This window comes from Tamandua tetradactyla, chromosome 2 (genome assembly GCF_023851605.1).
Source record: "Tamandua tetradactyla isolate mTamTet1 chromosome 2, mTamTet1.pri, whole genome shotgun sequence".
In the NCBI taxonomy this organism is placed as follows: Eukaryota; Metazoa; Chordata; class Mammalia; order Pilosa; family Myrmecophagidae; genus Tamandua; species Tamandua tetradactyla.
The window spans coordinates 97,237,137-97,260,857 of NC_135328.1; the positions used below are offsets into that span (position 1 = coordinate 97,237,137).

At 40.8% G+C, this 23,721-nt stretch overlaps 1 protein-coding gene and 1 pseudogene across 1 annotated transcript in view; both read right to left on the minus strand.

Annotated features, from left to right (window-relative positions):
- Nucleotides 1-658: 658 nt before the first annotated feature.
- Nucleotides 659-23,721, minus strand: part of DMRT1 (doublesex and mab-3 related transcription factor 1) — a 116,218-nt gene continuing 93,155 nt past the window's right edge. Inside the window, exon 5 of the mRNA XM_077148322.1 lies at nt 659-2,026. Coding sequence (XP_077004437.1) covers nt 1,872-2,026 — 155 coding nt within the window. The 3' untranslated portion in view covers nt 659-1,871. The remainder of the gene's footprint in view (nt 2,027-23,721) is intronic.
- On the minus strand, nt 21,090-23,565 carry LOC143661237 (small ribosomal subunit protein eS19 pseudogene; annotated as a pseudogene).

Consider the following 23,721-nt stretch of genomic DNA (forward strand, 5'->3'; position numbering starts at 1 on the left):
CTTAGCGGGAGCACACGATGCACACAGCCGCGAAACCCGCGTCCCTCCCGCAGGGCCCGGTCCCCAGGGCGCACCCGAGTGCTGGGCGGGTGCCCAGTCAAGGCTCTGAGTGAGCTCTAGCACGTATACGGGGGCCTGTCGGGCTTGCCAGAAATTAGCAAGGACACTGAACTGGGGCCAGGTCACACCCCCGCATGGAGAGAGTAACGAACTTCTACAAAATCACCCATCAAAATGAGTGTTCTGGAGTCCTCAACGGAAAGGCGGGAGCAGGAAGAACCCAGGTCGGTCAGAAGTCAGGATTATTCAAAGAAATGGGGACCACCTAGGCAATGGGCCGGGGACCCTCATGGGCGGAACGTCACCATTAACGCTTTGGAGGTGGCGACAAGGCGGCCGGGTTCCCTTCCCTGCGCGCCCCCCAGCCTTCCCGCGTCGCCGCCACAATAGCTACAGCTACAGCCGCCGAAGGGCACACGGCTGCAGTAGCAGCAGCCTGACAAGTGTGATAAAATGATCTTCCTTAACTAAACTCGTAAAGCACTGGGCAATAAAACTCAATCTTCTGTAAAATCCAATTAAGTCATTATCTGACTGATTGTATCTTTAATTGAAAACAGAAGTGACAGTAAATTTCTGTGATATATCAGGATCAATCGATACCGCTATACGATTCAGCCCCAAGAAGTGATTTATAATGTCAAACCTATATAGGTAACTCCACATTATTCTCTCTAAAACCACTGGTGGATGAAATTAAGAGTAAGTGCATTTAATAAAAAACAAGATGGTCAGGTTATTGATTACAACAGATGGGGTGAAATCAAATAGATGTTTTCAAAGCACAGAGCGAAGAAAATACAAGTAATTTCTTTTTTCCTGTTTAATACCGCTCACCAAATATACACACAAGAAAATTCAGCCATCAATAACATTTTTATTTCAGGTACAGCTGCAACTACACAGAACAATGAATTTTTTTAATACTAGTTTCATTTCAGGGTGGCTTCTGTTACATAAGTACTCCATAAGCAATTTTTAACAAAATAATAAACTCAGAAATCTGTAGTAACTTTTAAAGACATACTTATTTTCAAATCAGATTACAATCTAAGGTAACAAAATAGATTGCATCCATTTCTTTCCTGTAGTAGAAAGAATGTGTTTGATACTCTTGTACTATTCTAGAAACAACAGGAACTCTGAATCACTGGGGTTACTTTAAATTGTATTATTTTCAAATTACCCTTTACAAAAAAGTAGATATTTTTAAGGGCTCTGATTCCTTTTTTTCTGATTATATCTTAGTCATGCTTTGGATTCAGGGTCCTGGGGTGGGGCCAGGCTTTTCCAACAGCAACATAAACAGACAAAATACAGTAATTCCATTTATTCTGAACTACCACAGATTTCTTTAAAAACCACTAATCTTGCCTGCTCTTTGTTTCTCACGGGTCAGGAATTTATATTTTCTGCAGTTTTATGTACTAAAATAAAAAAAAAACCCTAAAATTTCATTTTAAAACTAAAAGTTACATCTAATTATGACTTGTTTAGATGCAAGCATGCTACTTTTTTGAGTGAATTATTGTATTTCTTGAAAACTACTTGTAAACCAGTGTCATAAAAAAGTGGGAGACACTAGTGTTGATAAACTCCGTGAGCAAAGCACTTAATTCTTGCAGATGGTAATGGACCCTGAACTATTACAAATATGTTTTAGCCTCTTGGCTAAACCCTAAGGAGTATAAACCAAACACGTTTTCAACAGTTAAGTCGGCATTATCAATGCAAAATATTAACAACAAACCCTTTTTCTACTGGAATAAGCCTGCTATTCCAAGTGACCCGCCAATGGCAGCAGGTGCCTCTTACTCGTTCTCCTCGATGACAGGAGTGACCGTGAAGCTGCTGGGCTCCGGTGCAGACTCACACTCCAGCATTCCCTTTGTGCTCTCGTTACTAATAGGAGAGCTGCTGGAGAGGGAAACCAAGCCAGAATCTTGACTGCTGGGTGGGGAGAATACTGGGGACGTGGGGAGAGAGAGAGAGGGAGAAGAATACGTTAAAAGTGACTAAGTCTTTCTACATTGCGTATTCAACTAGGTTCCAACCAAAGGACTCCGCATTTCTATTACAAATGAAAGTGTTCTTATAGAGGTTTATTAAAGTCCCCAACACTTCTTTAGAATAGAAAATACTATCTCTGCATAGTGCATCTAACGGAAGGGGAAGTTAGGTAGCAGAGTTCTAGTTTTATGTTCATTTTTTAACAAGTCTGCTCCTCCCTCTTTGGAGAAACTATTTCCACTCTGCACTGACCTCCTCCCCTTTGTGTAAAGGATGCTAATAGAACTTGTCTTGTCAAGTGATCCATCTGACAAATTACCCCAAGCAAGAATCCGCCCTTGTATTGCCACCGTTTGATAGGTAACCCTACTTTTTCAATTTATAGCAAGTGAAATTGATTTAATTATATAGTACATCAACTTTCCTGTTATTTCTCTTGAATATATGGGGGCAAACACTCTTGGGGGGGGGGAGGCAGCATACGTTTTTTTAAAAATATATAAAGCAGTAATTGGGAGGGAAATTTAAAAATATAGAGTAAACTGAGTCATAGCACATTAAAGTACAAGTCAGATAAATATTTTTAAAGCAAACCTAGAATATTAAACTCCACCGGGAAAACGACATTAAATATGAAGCATGAAAAACTAATAATGTGTTGAAAATTTTTTGCAACCTTACAAGTCACAGTAGATACAAAATTTAAGCAAAAGGGTCTCTGACCTTCTTAACCTTAGCTGAGTTTAGATCCACCCCCAGAACTCCCATCCAGCCCAGTGTGAATGTAATTAAGGAGAAGCTGCAGTGGTAATTTCTCTCCTCATTAACTTCCTGATTGGTTTCAGCCTCAGGATTCTGCCGGGCAGTAGTTTGTCACCAATTCCAAATGGCCAATCGTTAATACTAATGTTTGTGTAACTAACTGCCAGCATCTGCCACGGCTTCTTGTACAACAATAATGGTGAAAGGGTACATTAGTGCTCCTGTGTTAATTCAGCTTGTGTTCATCAATAGGGAAATCTATGATGTAATTAGCAAAATGCATTGGGAACCGAGTGCTGAAGTCATTTGTAGAGAACTAAATCATAGTAGAAGCTGTACTGGGTCCTGAAGTGTTTGCCATCAATACTTATTATGCTTGGAATTTAATAAGGTATATTACCACGCTGAAAAGAGACCTTTTTATAAGAGAACACTATTTACGCTTGTTATGGGTTTGGAAAAGAAGGTTTGCTACAGCGAGTGAAACCACACAGAAATAAAAGAGCTGGGATTTAAGAAGCAGATTTCTACTCCACTAGACCAAATTATTTTAAAAAGCCCTGTTCCTCAAATGTGGCATATGGATGGACAGATAGATGAATAAAGTTCGGTATAACTGCCTCAATATCCAATAAGGAAAGGAATGATTTGAAAACTTAGTAAGTGAATAAATTTGAAAACAATTTAAGTGATTTCCTGGCAAGCAACTACTTTTTATACTGATGTCTTCAGTAGCTTAAATAAAAAGCGAATAGTACCAAGTACATAGCTTTTAAAAAGGGAAAAAACTGAAACACAGTACGTATGTGTATGCATATATAAGCAGATGGTTACCCAAAACGGCGAACCTACAAAATCTGAAGCCTTCATTTTATGCCGTTCATAGAAGTTTCTCCCTAAATTTGAATTGTTACATGGATTTAAAATACCCTGCAAATCCAAGGTGATGCATGAATTGTGTGTATATGTGCCTGGACGTGGTATACGCACAGAGATGTGTTCCAAAGGTGGTAAACTTGCACTGATATCTTGTTGCTATAGAGATCTGGGGAAGTTTCTGAAGAGTGTAGTACCCCCTCCCCAAATCAATGACAAATTTCTCTGTATAGAAGCCTGCAGAAGAGAGTAAATATTTACTGGGTATTTCCTGGACGTCACTGACTAGGAGGCACTGAACCCTCAAACCATTCAAGCAGCCAAGGCAGGATACCAGTGGTCAGCCTGATTCTCTGGCCATGCTTTCTCCACTCTCTGCACTTCTCACCCCCCTCAAGTCACCACATTTAGGAATTGACCAGTGTATCTTCCTAATCCCCACCTGGATTAAAGGAGGCAAAATAACTGACCCTTATCATACTAATACAGAGACTGTAAAGGCACAGGTAAGTGTTCTTCCAACATGTTCTGAGCCCTGGGCCTGCCTTCTGCCTTCAATAAACAGTTGACCTACGAAATTAACCCTCCCCCACCTCTGTGGATGGAGAAGCCTAAACATTTAGCAGACTTGGGACTAAAAGAGGGGTGGAGGGATTCTACAAAGCAAAGGAATTTGGGAATAGTCCCCACTTTGGTTTTTCACTTGCCTTCTGGGTATTTTCTTGGAAAGTAATCCTGTGAGACCTGGGACTACAAAAACAGGCAGAATGTTTGTGTTACCTGCACAGACCGGGAAGGCTAGAAGCATATTTATGCATGACTGCACTCCAGAGAAGATAGCTGCAAATGAATGAACCCAACCTGTTTTGGGAAATACCTATATATTTTTTAAAGCATTTCTCCCCTCAAAATTTAAACCCATGCTATTTTTACGTTTGTTCTAGACTTAGCATCGCCTTTAAATAATAGTCTGCTGAAGTTAAAGACAGTATCTGTTTAACTCATTTTGAACCACACCTCATGAAAGTTCCAAATGCATGAAAGATTTAGTAAGTGTTTGTATTAGTGACTACCCAAAATCTGTATCATCTTTAAATACAGTCCTTCAAGGAATGCTCTCCATTTTAAGGCAGCCTCATTAGACATTTTGGGGGGAAAGAAGTGAAGTTTTTTATATCAATTACCCTTTTGCTTTTAAGGTTGATTCTAATGGGCTCTACACACAGGGCTAATTTCAACTCAAAAGGTTCGTTTTAATTATTTTGTAAAAATGCTAGTGCTTAAGTGTCAGTGGAACTGTGAGGAAAGATACGCTGTTGGCAGCACTAGAAATTGGTTCAATCTTTCTGGGCAGCAATCTAGTGACATGTAATAAGAACTGTAAAACTGTTCATACCCTCTGACCTGGTAATTCCACTCTGGGGAATAACCCCAACGCGGGTAGGGGAATTGGCCCAGAATGCTCAACACACCACTATTTGCATCAGTGAAGATGTCAGTGTTGTGCCCTCGCTTGGGGGAGGGGGGCAGGGACGGGAGAAGCTGTGCTGGGGTTAGGGGACAACAAGCCTTCAAAAACAATTAAAAAAATAATAATAAGGATTATGCTACCTTGACAGGCTCCCACTATTTATAGAAATGGAAGAAATGATTTCTGGAGACCTAAGGAGAGAATGAAAAGTAAAAAATAGAAGAGAAAGGAAAACTTGTCCAACTTATCTTTTTTTTCATGCTACAATGAAAGGTGGGTTAAACGGCAAGGCTGACCCTTGTTTGAACCAACAAGCCAGTATCTGTTTTCTTTCAAGTAGCCTATTAGCTACAGCAGCTAAAGGGTATTTCTTTTATTATTATTTTTAAAACAAAACAACAAACAAACCTCATACATAATCACTCTTACCAATGCTCAAAAAAAAAAAAAAAGGAAAACTTAAGATGATTTCAGCGATGTCATCTGTCCATCAGTATTATTTTTGGCAAATAGTGTGGACTGAAAAAAAATCACAAAAACAAAACAAAACAAAAACCACTCTAACTGCTCAATCTTTTGACACTGCAAAGACCCCTGACTTTTAACTTGAATGATCTGTTGAAAGCCAATGGACTGGAACGAATAATTCTCTTCCAATGATGTGAGAGAACAGGATATTCATGCTTCAGGGGGAAAAAAACATCCTACTTTATATGTTAAGTACTATTAAACTCCCACTAAGAAATCACTCAAAAATAAAAATGCAAGTGGTGTTCTTAAATTGTTAGCAACTCGTCACCTAGATGCTGACTGCCCAGGGTGGAAAAACAAAAGAGCTAGCTTCTTCAGTTTCCTAGAGTTTGCACGCATAAGAAAGAGTTTGATGAAAAGCTGATAAAAATTTCTTAACAACTTCTCCCACTTCGCGATAACCATAGTGTTTGGAAATAAAACCATGCCCAATCAATACCAGTTAGCAGATATTTAGTGTTTCACAATAGAACTCTTTTTTCATAGTGGAACTATCACCCTTCTCACTTACATTTAAAATAATTAGGATTATCTTAGCTGTCCTTAGCTTGGCAGGTTCAGTTTGTACTTTCAAACAGCATTAATTCTTGGCACTGAGAACAAGGGATAAAAGGTAAAGATATGAATGGAGATCTTTATTCAACTTGATCTATCATGGATTAGCTCATTCTTTTCCAGTTCATGCCTGCACTCTAGTTAAGAGAAAGGCTGAGCTGTAACTGATGTAATTAGAAACCACAAGCTGGGAAAAAACAGCCCTTTATTAATTTCCTCCATTTATATAAATTTACTAAAAAAATAATAATCTTTGAAACAATTAAATGTGTTTCCCCCCCTAAATCAAATTAAAGAGTAGTGACAAGAGAAAGATGTTATTTAGGATTATGCTTTTCTGGAAAACATAGCCTAACTGTCAGATTTTTAACTCCAGTTTTCAAAGGGGCCGGCTCTGCACTTTGCATATTACAGAGAGAAGTGGCCAAGCCATGGCAATCCAAGGTCCCGCGGATGGAATCAAGCATATTTTCAGTGCTTCCTCCTTGATACAACCATCAAATCTTTGCACTCACTGAGAGATACTGCATTTTAAACACTAGGTGACCTTATAACAAAGCACATTGTGTCTGCAATATTAACAGTGCATCTTTCCCTCCAAAACCGCATGTATAGTACGTATACACAATTCACAAAATAATACCAGAACAACTTTTTAATTCGCAAAGGAAACAAAAGCCCACTGAGCATCCTTCTCAGCATGTCAGAGAGGTGAAAACACCAGCCTGGGAGTCTGAGAACTTGGGTCCAACAGTCTGGCCACGCTGTAACATAACGGACAAAAAGAAGAATGCTTTTTGTTTGTTTTAATGTTTTGGACAAAAAAGGAAAAAGAAAGGGCACTGTCCAGCTTTCCACCCCACCGGAAATCAGGCAGAATTATCCCGGGAGACAGGTTTCCTCCTCTCCCTCAACACTACCATTTCAGCCCCTCCTGGACCTCAGCCTGGCAGCCGCGGTGTCCCACATTCCTTGCTTGTTTCCCAGAGGGGTCACCCAAAGTCAACCTGAGTCTCAAAGCCCATGAGCAAGCAATGTGACTACACAGCAACCCTCCCCTGATGGGCTTGGCACCTTCCAAATGCCTGCTCACGCTCAGCTCCCCAACACTGCCTGCCCATCTGCAAGCCCAGTGCTGGTGCCCTGAATGGGCTCCTGCCCCAGGCTCTTTCCGTCAGTCTCTCACTGACTTATTTATTCCTAAACTCTCACAGGAGAAGTGTACAAGCATTTCTGTGAGAGGTAACTCACTACTGTTGACTCAGTGCCTCATCTCATTCCAGGAGATCCAAACATTCCAAGTTCCTCAGATTCACTGTGTTTTAATCCAGATACACTGGGTCTCGACTCACCTATAAACACAGTGTAGCTTTTACTTCTCTTTGGTAGCAATATTCTGTAGGACAGCCACACACTGGCTGATTCTTTGCTCGACCTTCCTCTTCAACAAAATAGCCACAAATCAGACTTTCAAGAAATCCTCTATACTACCTGGGCAATTGACTTAAGCTTCCTGAGCCTCAGTTTCCCCATCTGTAAAATGTGGCTAACACCAGGTCGTTGTGAAGATTACTAGAGAGTCAATCAGTAAATATTAATTTCTCTACTTCTTTCTGTAGTGCAAGTCTTAATGTCTTGAAGTTAGACGATTACTGCTTTTGAAGGTACCAGAATAAATGAGGCTATAGAACAAGGTTTATTCACTCAAGCCACACACACATGCTCCAAGCCACACACACATGTACCTTTTTGAGAGGGGTCAGGAACCAGGAATATATGTTCATTTCATTTTGGGCTTACTTAATAGCCACAGTGCTACGCGCAAGAGGCAAACAACTTTTTTATTCTACTTGGGCAACAAGTCCCTGATCAAATAAGCTCTGCCTTTTAAAAAAGTTTTTCTGAGGGGTGAGAAGATGGCTGGTGTCAGATGCTTTACACAGCATATAAAAACCAACAATCAAGCAACTATTCCTTCAGACAGTACTATCTGAAGGCTGGAAATATCTTTATGTTTTTGAGCCTAAAAGTAAGGTGGGAATACTGGGAAGAACTGGGCATGGGCTTTAATGTCCCAAAAGAGGTAGGGTCCCAGCAGTTCCTAATTCGCAATTAGTTTGTACAGCAAAGGAGTGGTTTGCAAGAGAGACCGGAAGTGGTCCCTTACTCAGAATGCCCACAGAACAGAGGGGTTATGCGTGTGGGCCCTGGCGACCAACTGCCGCTTAACTGCTTCAGACCTCGAACTGGTGATGTCCCTTAGCCTTTCCATTCCTCAGATTCCTCATCTGTAAAATGGAGCCAAGAAAGAGCACTTAGGGAGGCTCTGTGCAAAGCACTGGGGCTCCATCAAGTTCAATGTAGCCGAAAACCCCACATCACGAGACTGCAACGCTTCACCATGTGGTCACCCACACGTGTGGCCTGGTGTCTCTGGCATCTGGGTGGGGTCTGGGATTGAGCCCTGTCCCTAGCATCACTTTTCTGTGTTTGTCCTCTCCACTGCCCTGGCCTACCCCCCACCGCCACTTCATCTTTTATTGTGCCCTTCAGGGCAGTCAGAAAAGGGGACTATAGTTCGTGGCCTGGCTTCTCATCCCTGGGGAGGCAGACAGAAGCTGCACAGATGGGGGCAGTAGGGCTGAGGGCAGGCATGCTTCCAGGCCAGGCTGACCAGGCCCTTGTCTGCTCAGTTCTCTTTGTAGGAATTCTCAGGCTGGCCAACCCCAATTTCTAAAGCCCAAACAGAAATGGCAGCCACCCAGAAACAGTGTGGAAAAACCATGAGCTCTGCCTTCAGACACGGTCCTCTCAACAAACACCACAGAACCTCAGTTTCCTCCGTGAAACGGAGGAAAAATATCTCACAAAGTTGCTTCAAGGATCAAGGAGATAACATCTGACAAAATATTCTGCAAATTTTAAGGCTCTCTACATGTGTCTTTTTCTTTACCCCTTCTCCCCAACAGGAGCCTGTGTGCTTCCCAGGGGAGAACTGCAAGTTATCATCTGTACTCCAATGTCTAAGACAGGACCAAAAACTAATGGGCTCTTCATTAAATACCAGTTAGGAAAGGGGGGAAAAAATTAGTGATACATAACTCAAACTTCCCGGAATGTTCTCAGACAAGTTTCAATCCTGATGTTCAGAGAGAGGTCTTATTTTATCCATCCTTCTCTACACACCAAAAGACTGAAAGTCAAGATGAATTCCAAGCTGAAACCTGAGCCTGGTATGTTGTGCTTTTTGCAGCATTCATGTACAGGACTGCAGTTACACATCACATTTTCCTGAGGCTGGGCCAACCGGCAGGAAGAGCTGATTGGATCTGGCTGGTCACCAGGCAGCCATGATAACCTGCTCCAGCAAACGTACAAAGTCTACAAGGTGGGAGACAAAAAGCGGTTTCACTAAATGAAGCCCAAATTCATTGGCATCTACCACATGCTAACACCACGCCCCAGCAGCCTTGCAAAGTGTCCTCTTCACACTGAGAAGAAAGAATCACAAAAGCTTCAACCTCTAAGGGGTAAGGTATGGTGAAGAATTCCAACTTTGATGGGAAACTTGTTAAGGCTAAGAAAAAGGATTAAAGTTTGGAAGTCAACTCCACTCCCAGAAGAATTGGTTATAATGAGAATGAGCAACTCTCTTCTCACCTAAGGGCCCAAAATGAGCTGCGTTTCCCATCTAACCCACCAGCTTGAGGTTAGTCTTTTACTTGGGATTCACATCATCTCAATAAAACACATATTTTTGTTTTTAAGATGTGAAATTTTAACTGCACAGTTTTTAGTAAGTCTTTCATTTAAAAGTATTCTGTAACTTTGCAATTAAATGGAAATAACAGAAAGCTTATGAGCCATTTCTCCAGTAGAACTTGTACAAAATTTGCAGCTTATAATTTGAAAATAAATATTGTGCTCCAAATGACTACGAAGCAGCAGGCTGGAGGATGATTCATTACTCACAATATGTAATTTTCAATAAAATCTTAACTACCAGGAGACCCTATTTTCTTCAAAAGGCAAAAACTATTTCCGGTGGATGCTACATGTAACATGCAAACTTCATCAATGTTGGCTCTCGCACAATTCCAACTGCTTCCTTCTGTTTATTCCTAACTAGCACTACAGTAATTATTAATATTTTTTTCTAGTACATAGAAGGAGGCCAACACCCAGGACATATTTAAATAAAAAATATACCCGATGAAATCAATCAGGATAGAAATTTCAGGCATCTTCATACAGGAAAATACATGCCTACTCAAAATCACACGAGTTATCCTCCCACCTAAATACAAGATAGGCATGACGGATTACAGGAGAAGGCTCTCACTGTGTTGGAATGGTTTATGTTAAGAGTTGATAGAAAGAAGAAAATAGCAGACTGCAGGTTTATCCCAAAGAATATTTTCACACTTTTGATATGCTCAAAACTTTTTATATACTTTTGTTCGTTTGTTTGCTTGTTTAAAATGCCTTCTATTTGATTAGCCCCCAAGAAAGGACTTCAACTCTAAAGAATTTAATCTGTGAGCAATATAAAGCATTCAGGGAATGCTGTCGTGCATTTCCCTCTCCAGATGTTTATGATATTTTTAACTGTTTCAGGTTTTGACAGGTATTTTAGTTTGCCTTCAAGAAAAAAGTTTTCCTTTCCTCCCCAACTGCATCCCATACGAAGCCCCACGTAGCCTTATCTTTCTCTGGGGACTCCTCAGAGTAGACACCTGTGGGCTCTCCGGGTGAGATCTCATGGCCAGGGCCTGCTGGCATGAGGTCAACCATGTTTGCCTCTGAGCTAAATGAAGGGCACTAAGGCTGGCAGGTATTTACCAAAGCATGAGACAATTTTTATTTAATTCTTCCTTCCCCTGATCAATAAAACGATTTTCATTTCAGGATATAGTTTCTTTTGATCCCTTTAGACCAACTCTTTCCCTCCACATCTCCCTACTCTCCCCCAATCCTACCTAGTCCACCATCTGCCTCTATTTCATTACCATCCCATTTAATGGTGCGTTGCCCCCTCACTCTGTAAAACCCGGCAAACTGGCTGCTGCCCTATTACCAGAAAAGCTTTCTCACATCACCCTTGACCTGTTGGTCCCCAAAGCCAATGGCCTGTTCTGGTCTCATGTTCTCCCTTCTCTCCCTCCTTATTGACCACATCCTCTTCCCTCCCTCTCCCTCAGTTCTCAGGACGTGATGCTCTCACTTCCTAGGCTTTCTTCCCTCCTCTGGCCATCTCTTCCAGAGCCCCAACTCCTAAACACAGGCTTTCTACAAGCTGCTGCATTTGGTCCTCTATGGTCATGCACAATTTTTAAATATTACTGTCATGCAAATTCAAATGATTTCACTAAATTTATATCTCTTGCCCTGCTTTCTCACCCAGAATAAACTTCTATTTTAAATAATCTTCTGGGCATCTCCACCTGGAGGAACCTCTGCAATGCAAACTCACAAAGTTCAACCTGAACCTACCACCTTCTCCCAAACAACAAACCTGACATTCCCTTCTCTCTTAGGTCCAGAGTTCATCTACTTGACCAGATAGCTCAGGCTCTATGATTCAGGCATTATTCCAGACCACCCCTACCCGCCCCCCCACCTCCAAGCAGCTACTAAGTCCTGCTCTCTTGAACTCTGAAGAGTTCTTCCACACATCCCTCGGTGCCAGTTTGAAGCTATTACCAGAAAAACCATGTCCTTTAATCCTCATTCAGTACTGCTGGATGGGAGCTTTTTTATTGTTTTCATGGAGATGTGATCCACCCAAACGTGGGTGGTAACTTTTGATTAGATGGCTTCTATGGGTGGTGACTTTTGATTAGATGGTTTCCATGGAGATGTGTCTCCACCCATTCAAGGTGGGGTTGCTTAGTGGAGCCCTTTAAGAGGGAACCATTTCGGAAAAAGCTTTAGAGCCACAAGAGCCACCAGAACCAACAGAAACAACAGAATGGACAGAGTCCCAGGGAAGCCATTGGAGAATATTTTGAAGAGAAAGCTAGTAGATTTCGTCATGTGCCTTTCCAGCTGACAGAGAAACCCCGAATATCACCAGCCTTCTCGAACCAAGGTATCTTCCCTGGATGCCTCCGAGTGGACATTTTTATAGCCTTGCTTTCATTTGGACATCTTCATGGCCATAGAACAGTAAACTAGCAACTTAATAAATTCTCCTTTTTAAAAACCATCCTATTTCCGGTATATCGCATTCTGGAAGCTAGCAAACTAGAACACCCTCCTCTCCAATTCCTCCTCATCTTCCTCTATCCCACCCTCTCTGAATTCTGCCCCTCATTATCTCCTTCCAGTCTGCTCCAACACCTTGTAACTGGTTGCCCTATCAAGTCTCTTTTCACTCTACTTCACTTTACCCAGGGCAGCTATTTACTCTTCCTGAGGCGGGTCTCTGACAAGATGGTTTGCTTGATTAAACAACTTTGGTGGCTTCTGACCAAGTCCAAATGCACTGGCCTGGCATTTGAGGAGCAACCTCACTTCCCAACTCTCCCTGCACCTAAGGAATGTTGCAGCCTCACTCCTGGCCTGGATTCTACTGTTTATGTCTCGGTCCTGCCTTTGACGCTGGGCTCACATTAATCCCACTGTCCCCCGGTTCTCCATAAGTCAAAACCCAACTCAAATGCCACCACTTCCATGAAATCTCCCTGATCTCTCTAAGCAGCAACAACCTCCTCACCTGAGTGGATTTTGTCCCTCTTTCCGGTGGCACCATCACTTTCACTTTCCTATTACCTTTGACTATAGACCTAGCAATAGACCTGTTAGACCAGAGACTCGTACAGGCAGGACCCATGTCATATTTGTCTTTGAGATCCTTTGTTGGCCACCAGTTAAAAGCCTTACACATGGGGCGGGCCGCGGTGGCTCAGCGGGCAAAGTGCTTGCCTGCTATGCCGGAGGACCTCGGTTCGATTCCCGGCCCCAGCCCATGTAACAAAAACAAAGAAACAAATTACAATAAAAACAAGAAAATGTTTAAAGATGTTTCCCTTTCTTCCTTCCTTCCTTCCTTCTCTCTGTCTTTCCTTTAAAAAAAAAAAAAAAAAAAAAAAGCCTTACACATGGCAAACACTCAACAAATAGTAGTTGGAAGACTGAATGAAAGACAGCCCTCACTGGGCAAAAACCAGCTTATCTTGTTTCCCAGACCTTGACCAAAGATGATGGACTTACTAGATGAGAATGCAAGAAGAGAACGGAGGAGAGACCATTACCATGACAGGAAAGAAGTGACAACTGCCAACTCCACATCAAGTAAGGAGCAAGGAAAACTAAAAAGCTGGGGAACAAGTAGGACTGGGAGTACAAAAGCAGATGTGACAATGAACTTGAACCCTTAAGACAGGTTCAACATCCTGAAAGCAAGAAAGAAGAAAATCCATTTTAGAAATGTTTCTGTCATCAAAGGTTGGGATGCAGGGCGTTTGGCAATCTCAGGAGTAAATTTCAGTTACTTGGAAAATTCATTTATGTGAAACAGATCATTTTTCAAGGCTGGCGAGTTAATGAGGCAGCATGAATCTATGCTTTAACCCAGTCCTTGAATGAATGTAACTACACTCTGGGAACCTAACAGAAATAATAGAATGACTGAAACTAGAAGCTAGAAGACTGAAAAGGCATACATTTTTCTCCACAATAAAGGAGTCTCATTAAAGCTACTTACTATCTTTTAAATGTGGCAGCTAGAATGGTTTTGGATAGATTGTTTATTTTTCTATTTATTTATTTATTTATTTGAGATTTCAACAACTGTGGTTCAAAAGACATCCTCTGTACCCAACAATGAGCTAAACCACATTCTTCACAAGCATATGTGAAACATTTAATATAAAAAGACCATGTATTAGTCCACAGAGCAAGTCTCCATAAATTTCAAAGATGTATATCTTCTAAAATCTTTAGAGTACTGGAGATTTAAGTCCACAACCATCTTAGTCTTATTATAAGAATAACTCTTAAGAAAGAACCTTTCAGCTCTAAAATATGATAAACAAGATGAATATAAATTTCACTGACACTGACTAGCCAACAGGCCAGCATATGGTCACAATATAATTAATTTCATACTAATGCTACTGTTGAAAGTATTTAAATGCGAAGGCACTGATTCCAACCCACACACTCCTCCCTGATCCCACATTCCAAGCAGATCGGGTATTTTCACACTTGGTTCATCTTCAGTGAAGACTGTAATTAAATCTTTAATTTGAAAACAAGAGTGAAAGTCCAGCACTCACTGCATTACTGACTGCCCTCGAGCTCAGGGCAAAGAGCACTCAAATAACAAATGGCAACCTCAGCTCCTTCAAGCTTAAGTAATCTGCTAATTTCAGAAAGTACCAGCTCATCTCAAAAATGACCAATCTACATGTGGAAATGCTTTTCTCAGTTATTTATAAGATTTCTGGGAATCAGAAATGTTATTTAAATTGTATAAAGTATCAAATTTATGTGCTGTCTAGCCTTTTGATTACACCGTATTTTTAAGGCATAAATTTTAGAACACATTTTATTTTATGTCCAAAGTGTCAGAAGAGGCCTCTAAGGGAGCTGTGTGCTCTCAGGAACTTGATGACTACTATTGCTTTTTAATTCTTTATCTACCTCAAGATATGACAAAAACTCTTCTTCGGCCTAGAAGAAGGCAGTAGGTTGCTAACTGGTTACTTAACTGAATGGATATTAACTGAGTATTTGCTGTGTGCCCGGCACTGTTCTATATACTGGAGATGGAGCAGTGAATAAAGTAAGTCTCTGTTCCCATAAGGAAAACACCAGACACTCCTGTTATCAGAGACACCTGGGATTAAATTCTGGCTCTGGGTCACTTAATAGCTATGTGGCAACAATTTAACAGCTCTGAACTTCAATTCCTCATACACTAATGGAAAACAACAATGTTAAGGCTACTGGAATGAAAAATATATGCCTCAAAATAGTCATTTAATAGACACTAGTTCTCTTTCCTGCAGATGGTCAGTAAGTGCTGCACATGTACACCAGGGACCACCTGAAACAAAATGAGAAGGAAGGTGAAGTTTCTTCTCTAGTATCTTCTCGCCTGACCCTCTGCATCTCTCACCTCTCTGTACTTCTTTTCTGTTCTTGGATTTCTGGTGTCCTCTGGTCATCTCCAATCTGGGTATCCTCTCTTAAATTATACCTCACCTCTCCCCTCATTTTGCTCCAGAAACAGTCCTATTCTATGAGCACACTGCTTTGAGGTCTTTGAAGAAAAGCATCCAATTAAACTAATTCACCCAAGAGGCAGATACAGGCTTCATGCTGCTAACTCTGATGCTGCTATTTTCATTTTAATAGAGCAGTCTTCTAAACATTGCACAGATGTCATCTTTGAGGGCAGAGCAAGTTTCCAAATCACTGCCTCTACAGCTCTATCTAGAAGACACTGCTCTTAAATGTATAAATCCTCAAGTTTCACTTTACTCCATCCAGGTTTCAAAATGTACAGAAAATCTGGAAGACACATTTTTACAGAGCAAGGTTACTGCCAATGCCTGGCCAGTATCCCACCCTGCAGCGGAGCTGCAGCCTTCCAAAGTGATTTCCCAATGGGAGAATCTCAAGCTGAGAATCAGTTTCCCTTATATTGTGCCTTCCAGGTGCTTAATTACAATGTAGTCCTTTTCACCAACCATAAAATAGAAATTACAATAAAATTCTCTTTCTGCTAACAGTAACTCTCAGGTTTTCTAGTGCTTCAATGAGGCTGCAGGACTCTATTTGTCAGAGAACTGAATAAAATGAATTATTTATTTTCCTTAAGAAATATCACTAGCTGTAATACTGAACCAGATAAAACAGAGAAAAGAAAAAGACACAAGTATTAGTATTAGCTAATTATGTTCTTGGTAGTTAATAAGGAAACATTTATTTTTTTTAAAAGACTCTAAACTGAGGTTATCCATTTATTTAAAGCCCTTACTTGGAACTTTCTCTTTGAAAACAAACTTTCAAATAACAAAGGATTCAATTTACTTTAATAAGCATGTATTGTTTTTGTACTAATAAAAAGTTATATAATAGGGGGAGCAAACGTTAAAATAAATTTAGTAGATTGAAATGCTAGTGATCAATGAAAGGGAGGGGTAAGGGGTATGTATGGTATATATGCATTTTTTTCTGTTGTCTTATTTCTTTTTCTGAATTGATACAAATGTTTTAAGAAATGATCATGATGATGAATATACAACTCTGTGATGATATTGTGAATTACTGATTATATATGTAGAATGGAATGATCACATGGTAAGAATGTGTTTGTCATGTTTAAAAAATTTTTTAATTAATTTTTTTAAAAAAAGGTGATATAAAAGGAGAGACTACAAGGACAAAAGGAAAGAAAAGAAACAGATTTCACCAATGAAACCTCTGTCCTCAACTGAACAGTGGAGGCTGGTGGACGCTGGTGAAATGAAACAGGGATTTCTAAGAAGGCTGACAACTGGCTTAAGGCAAAAGCTGGTAAATGCTGACTTTGGTAGGCAGGTTTACAAAATGAGGTTCAGCCCATATTATTTATTAGCCTAACTGTTAATAATTTCATTCACTGAGCCCCTATTGTGCTCCAGGCATCATACTTTGCTTAGCATCTTCACAAAAAACCCTCTGGGGGTGGGTGTGTCTTAATATCCCTGCTTGACAGTGGGAAAAGCTTGTTGTTCAGAGAGAAAGTGTAACATGCCCAAGGCCCTACAGCTCCTAAGTGCCAGAGCCAGGGTTGGTTGTACCCAAGACTTGAATCTGGGACTGTACCTCTCGCGCTGCCTCCCTCTGAAATCTCCCAGGGAACCTCTGCGACGAACTTTTCCTTCCTCGCACTCACAGAACTGCTGCTCAAGTGTGCCTCCAGAAAGCGGTGGTTTTGTTGCAAAGACAGGTTTGAAGTCCAAGGCATCGCCTGAGATGCAGGTTTGCCTTCTAAAATGAATCAGGGAGAGCAGCTACCCCAGGGACCCTAATTCCCATATCTTTTAAATCCACTTTCCAGGCAGAATAGACTTCGGAGATGTATAATGGATTTGGTGGAGTGAAGGGCTGGAGGCGACTTTACTGCCTATTAGATTATTAGGGTGTTTCTGAAAATAAAGTAGGAGTAGCTTGGCAAAACCCTAGACTACCTTAAAAACAACCTTGTGCGCAAGGGGGGCCCTCTGAGCCGGGGGCAGCAGAGCACAGAGAAGGGACAGTCTATCCTGGGACAACAGGGAGGGCCCAAGGGCCAGGTGGAGGATTGCTGGCTCCTTTGAGATTCCCGAGTGTGAAACGGAACCACAGCATCTGGGGAACCTTAGAGCTCCCAGATATTCAAGATGTCAAAAGAGACATTAAGGAATCTTATTTTTCCCAGAGGAAAAGGTACAAAACAAACAAACAAATAAAACCTTCTGAATACATAAAAGCTTTGCTTTTCCTTTTATCAGGTTCGAGACGATGATGCAAACTCTTCAGCAGGGCCCACGTATCTCACAGAGGGAGGAGGGTGGGGACCCAGCCAGCAGCGGGTGGGCCTGCCCCACAGGCCTCCCACTCACCACCATTCTCCCAAAGCAGAGGCATGGGGAAACTGAATTCTGTGCAAATCCACACAGGAGTGTTTTGAGAGTAGATAAGTAAGTACCCAATTCCACCGCATGTGACCTTCCATGAAGTCTGGATGGAGACAATGAAAAATGAGCCAATTCACCCCAGCAAGCTCCAGCACCCCCCGGTCAGCAGTAGCAAGGGCCCTGATACATCTAACAGAAAGAGCGTGGTACCGACCAGGTCCACCACGGGAGAAGCCTATCCATCAACGAGGCTAACACAGAGTCCAGCTCACGCTCAGACGGCTAGTAGTACAGTAATACAATTTTTGGTTTAGACTATCTCTAAGGACCACACTGTCCCTTGGGTCAATCCTTTTTGAGCATCGCTTTCCTCAATATAAAGTGAGGGGCCTGAACTCCACAACCTGTAACTTCCCTTCCAGCACTAACAGTCCATCATTATGTTATGATTTCTCAACTCTCCATTTCTTTTAAGCTCTAAAGGTCTAAGCATTTCTCAAAGTCAGAATTAATTGGGTACAAAACAGAGTTCAGTAATTTAACATCAAGTGATTACTTCCAAAGCAAGAAATTACAACCTTTCCTTACTTAATAGAGACATTAATGTTTTCTGTCGATAATGGACTAAACGCCATCTAATCACTGAGATTCAGCGGCTAAGGGGGAGGTGAATCCATTTCTGCGTCCTTTTGCCACCGTGGAAGAGACGCTTCAGGTGACATGACAGCCTCTGTCTGCCGCGTAATCACAGGCTGATCATATAAAAATTGTCACAATGACTTGGATGAAATTAAACCACTAGTTCACTTTCACGAATTTCCTAACGTTATTCATCTTCAGGGTTATCTTGATTGGCTTCAGTTATCCTTGGAGTCACTGAAGGATTGTCAAATAATGGCTTGGGTTTTCTGTTTGTTCTTTTGGTTTTTTGCCTCACCCCTCCTCAAGTTTAACATGGTAAAATATACATAACACAGAATTTACCATTTTAAGTGTACAATTCAGTGACATTAATTACATTCACAATGACAGCTACCATCATTACTATTTCCAAAACTGTTCTTGTCTCTATGAATTTGCTTATTCTAGTTATTTCACATAAGTGGAATCACACGATATCGTCCTTTTACATCTGGCTTATTTCACTCAGCCTTGTTTTCCAGGTTCATCCCTGTTGTACCACCTATCAGAGCTTCATTCTTTTATAGGACTGAAAAATATGCTGTTGTATGAATATAACACATTTTCTTTACCCATTTGTCTGTTGCTGGACACTTGGCCTGTTTCTACATTTTGGCTATTGAAACACTGATTTTTTTGTGTGACTCTCAGCAACTGCCCGGTGTAACTTCACACACCTGGAAGCACACACCATTAGCTTGGAATGGACCATATCCCCAAACCTTCCTAGAAAGGAGGCAGCATGTTTTTAGCCCCAGTGGAAACACAGTTGTCCTTACACCATGTTAATAAGAAAGTAGGGTGGATAACCTTCTCATTTACGGCTCTGGACTTTCTTCTTTTAGATTAGATCCCCTAGTAATGAGATAGCAATTACAAGAGCTAAAAACTGCTCGGGCCTTTACCTGAACAAGTGCCGGCACTTTTATGTGGAGATTGATTGGGATTCAGAGCAAGGTGGCTGTTCAGCAGAGATGGACTATGCTGGAGGGGCTTGTCTTGTGACCTGTGACCCACTCTCGTACTTTTCTTGCAGTGAGAGGAGGAAGCACTACTGGACCAGAAATGGCGCAGTCCCTGGCATCTCAGGGACTGCCCAGGAAGCTGGACGTGGGTCCCTCCAGAGGTACCTGCCTCTCTGATGGAAACATAAATATAAAACACTGCGAAATGCCATTCTCCACCCATGAGACAGACAAAAATGTAAATGCCTGATAATATTATGTCAGCAAAGGCTTGGGGAAAGCGGTACTTCCTAAAATTGCTGTTAGGAATGTAAAGTGGTGCAACCAGATCTGAGGCTAATTTGAAAATATTTAATATAATCTAAAATGCATGCTTTTGTTTGCAGCGCTCCTTCTTAGTGTCTTCCCAGAAAAATGCCAGCACATATGCACACATAAGCAATGATATCATTGTTTTATTATTATTCATAATAAATAATTTTATTATTTATAAATAAAATTATTATAAATAAAATTATTATTATAAAATAATAAATAATTTTATTATTATTTATATCATTGTTTATGATATCAAAAAAGGGAAAAAATTATTATCAATGAATTAGGAAATCAACCAATAAACTATGATCCATCCAAACTGTGGAACAGTATGTGTTAATTAAAAATAATAAAGCAGACCTACATGTACTAACATGAAAGGTCTCTAAGACCAACTGTTGACTGAAAAAGCAAAGAACAAACATGTTCACTGTGATACCACTTACGTTTAAAAGGCAAATAAATTATGTATTTCTACAGAAACACTTATCTGCATGTGAATTCACAGCAAAAGGGCTGGAAGGACAAACAGCGAACAGAGTTTAGCTCTAGAGGCAGCTGTTAAAAGAAATAAATGTGGAAAAAATACGCCACAATTCAGTAGGCACACCAAGTGTATGGTAAAAAGTATGTGTGTGTATTTAAGAAAAATCTTGTCAGGAACTACACAGAAAAGGAAAACAGCAGTGTTCTGTTTATTTTTTTTTTCCCTTTTTCTATTTTTCCTTTGTTTTTCTTCTGTTCATTTATTTTTTTATGAAGATAAAGCTGCCTTACCTGTATGTTCAAAAATAAGTTCTGGGGAGGAAAAAAGCAGTTTTCCAAAGTTATTTCTGGCTGCTTTCTTTTATTCTTTGCCTTTCAAAATACTTTTTTGGTTGAATAAAGTATGAAAGATAATTGTGTAGCAAGTTTCATTTTGACAGAAGTATGAAACTGCTGACCGCAAACTGGTATGAAAGAAAGCACATTAACTGGAGTCTAGACTCTACAGTGGATGTCACTCTTACTGCCAATCTGTGAGAACAGCACTTTATCCAACAAAGGTCCGGACAATTCTCGAGGTTAAGGTGATCATTTGTGGATGCGCACTTAAGATAACCAGATTAACTAAATTGCCTTAATTTAGTATGTACTCTTGTACTTTCCCAAACAACTAACAACCAGGTAAAAATAATATCTATGTTTGAAATACTATAAAATAGTGATATTTTATGACACACAGCCTCTTACGAAGCATGTAATATAATGGGGGGCACAAATGCAGTATTTGCAATAAAGCAAACTTGAAAGTGCTTCAAAGGCCAATGTACTGGAATAGGGCTTGGATCCACGTATACAAAGAGGTGAGCAGATTCCAGCTTACTTGTGAACAAGTTTTTTGAGATTCAGAAGGCAAAAGAATTTGCCCTCAAAATACGTCTGTTACCCAAAGACCACAACATCTGAAATTCCCCCATTAAAGATTCATTTCTTCAGAATAAACACCGATCTCCTTTTAAAATGCAAATCATCAGGAGGACTAAGACATAAAATCAATATTGCCTTACCAGTTATTTATCAAATTGTTTTCTCTTAAAGGAGGGAGGGGCAAGAGGGGAGTAGGCTGTCAAAAGGAAGAAAAAGTAGCATGCACGTATGGGCATTTATTGCGTGAAGATGTTGGAGGACTGACGAAACTGCAACAGTACCCATCACTTCCTGGTATTGGTCTTGGCTGGCATATTTTCACCTGAAATCGTTCTCAAAATTCTGGCAGTCACAAAGTCAATTAGCAACATACAATTAAGGAGATTATGGACTTTCTAGACAACCAACAAAAGTACCTACAACTTCCTGAGTGCTAAGCAATGGACCAGGTGTAGTGCTGAGCCCTTTACATATATTACGTCGTTTAATCTTCACAAGAACTAAATAGAATGCACACCATCACCTCACAATTACAGATGGGAAAACCAAGGTTCAGGGTGGGGTCCGGGAGGAATTTGCCACTAAGTGGCAACGCAGGTCTGGGAGCCACCAAAATCAATGCTGTGAACCATTATGCGAGACTGCCTTCCCTCAAAAGTGCAAAGGAAAATAATTAGACCACAGATCAGTGCTTAAGCCCCAAAGCCAATCACATTTTTTGAAGGATCAGTGATACCCTTAAATTTATCTTTTCTTTAAAGATAAGATAAGACAGAAATAGGTTTTGTTTCTCATAACACGTTTTCTGCCTTTCTTACCAAAATAAACTCTCTTTAGAATGGGGTACTTCATCAACAAACTCGAATCTACTCATGGATCTTAAACATTATTTCCAATCAATGTTCCATGCCCCCCTTTCCCTGGCTGATGCTCCCAGTGGAAAGTGAAGTCCATTCAGCAATGGACCAAAGATCTCATCATCCAATGATGAGCTACTCAAGATTCCAAGGAAATAACCGTTCACGCCACCAATATCTAGGATGTAAATTAAATGCCAGGCGTCTGTGTGTTATTTTCAAGGAAAACAGAGTTGGGAAAATGTACTGTCAAGTCTGTGTTAGCATAAAACTCATATATATAGGTTGTACTAGAAATCTCTGGTGTCTGACTCACATTCTATTGGTAACACCTCTGGGCAGGCTTTAACTCCTCACTCTGACAGCATTTTGCATCCAGGGTGGACTGTGGATTGCTTCCCTCCTGACCCAGGACTTCTGATGTCCCAAACATAGCTGTCTTCAAGCACACATGTGCAACTCAGAAATGGGCAACAGGAGCCCCTGAAAAAATGCTTCTCCTGCTTTATCCTCAGGTAGTCAACTTTTTTTTATATGCATGAGGCAATTCATTAGCATAGTATCATTTGTTCTAATGTTTCTTGTTGACAGCTGCCACCTGCCTGGCAATACTCTGCCCCTGAGGGGTCAGTTTGTGGCGCCATCTTGGGTCCATTTTCAGGGCCTCCGGGGCTTGGAGGACTCAGCAGGCCATGCTCTTGGAGTGTTGGTTGAAATGGCTGGGCATGATGCTGTTTCTCTGACATCTCCCACAGACCTTGATCATGGAACCAACCGCAGCACCACCCAGCAGGGACAGGTGTTGCATTGTGGGAGTAGCTTGCACGCAGTTCTCGTCATAAGGAGCAATCTCTTTATGCTGGGCCAGGTTGATGGTGTCTACCTAACTTGAGAATTTTCAGCTTCCCAGACTTTTTGAGGATGGCTGCCAGAGCTCTGAAGAACTCCTGATGGTCCATGCCTTGACAGTAACTGCAGATATTGCATGGCCTCCATGCTGCCAACCAGGGAAAAGGGCTAAGTAGATGACTTTGAAAGGCATTCTGGAAGCTCCTCAGAAGGGTGCTGATCTAACACCTGTTGCCCTCAGCAGTGACTCTGCTAAGACCACTTTTTATTAGCTTTGCCTCATTCCTCCCTCTTCCTGTTCACTCATGCTTGCTCCTTGGAATTATCATCCAGATGAATTGAATCCAGCAGCACATTAAAAGAAAAATGCCTCATGACCAAATAAGATTTATTCCAGGAATACAAGGAAGGTTTCACATTAAGAAATTCATTAATATGATATACTGCATTAATAAAGAGAAAAATCTTTTGGTCATTTTGATAGATGCAAAAAGACATTTAAGAAAAATGTATCATCCATTCTGGTAGGTATCAAGAGTATACTACTATGATATACCTGAGGGGTACACAAAAAATTGTAATATATATATGGAATTATAAGCTTTACTATAAAACTTCTAGCTCTATCTCATGTATTTTTACATTATTTGACTTTTTTCCCAATGAGCTTAAATTGCTTCCTATTAAAAAAAAAAACCAGAAATAACTTTGCCTGAAGCACTGAACTAGGAGTTACACAGAAAATAATACATAACCTTCTC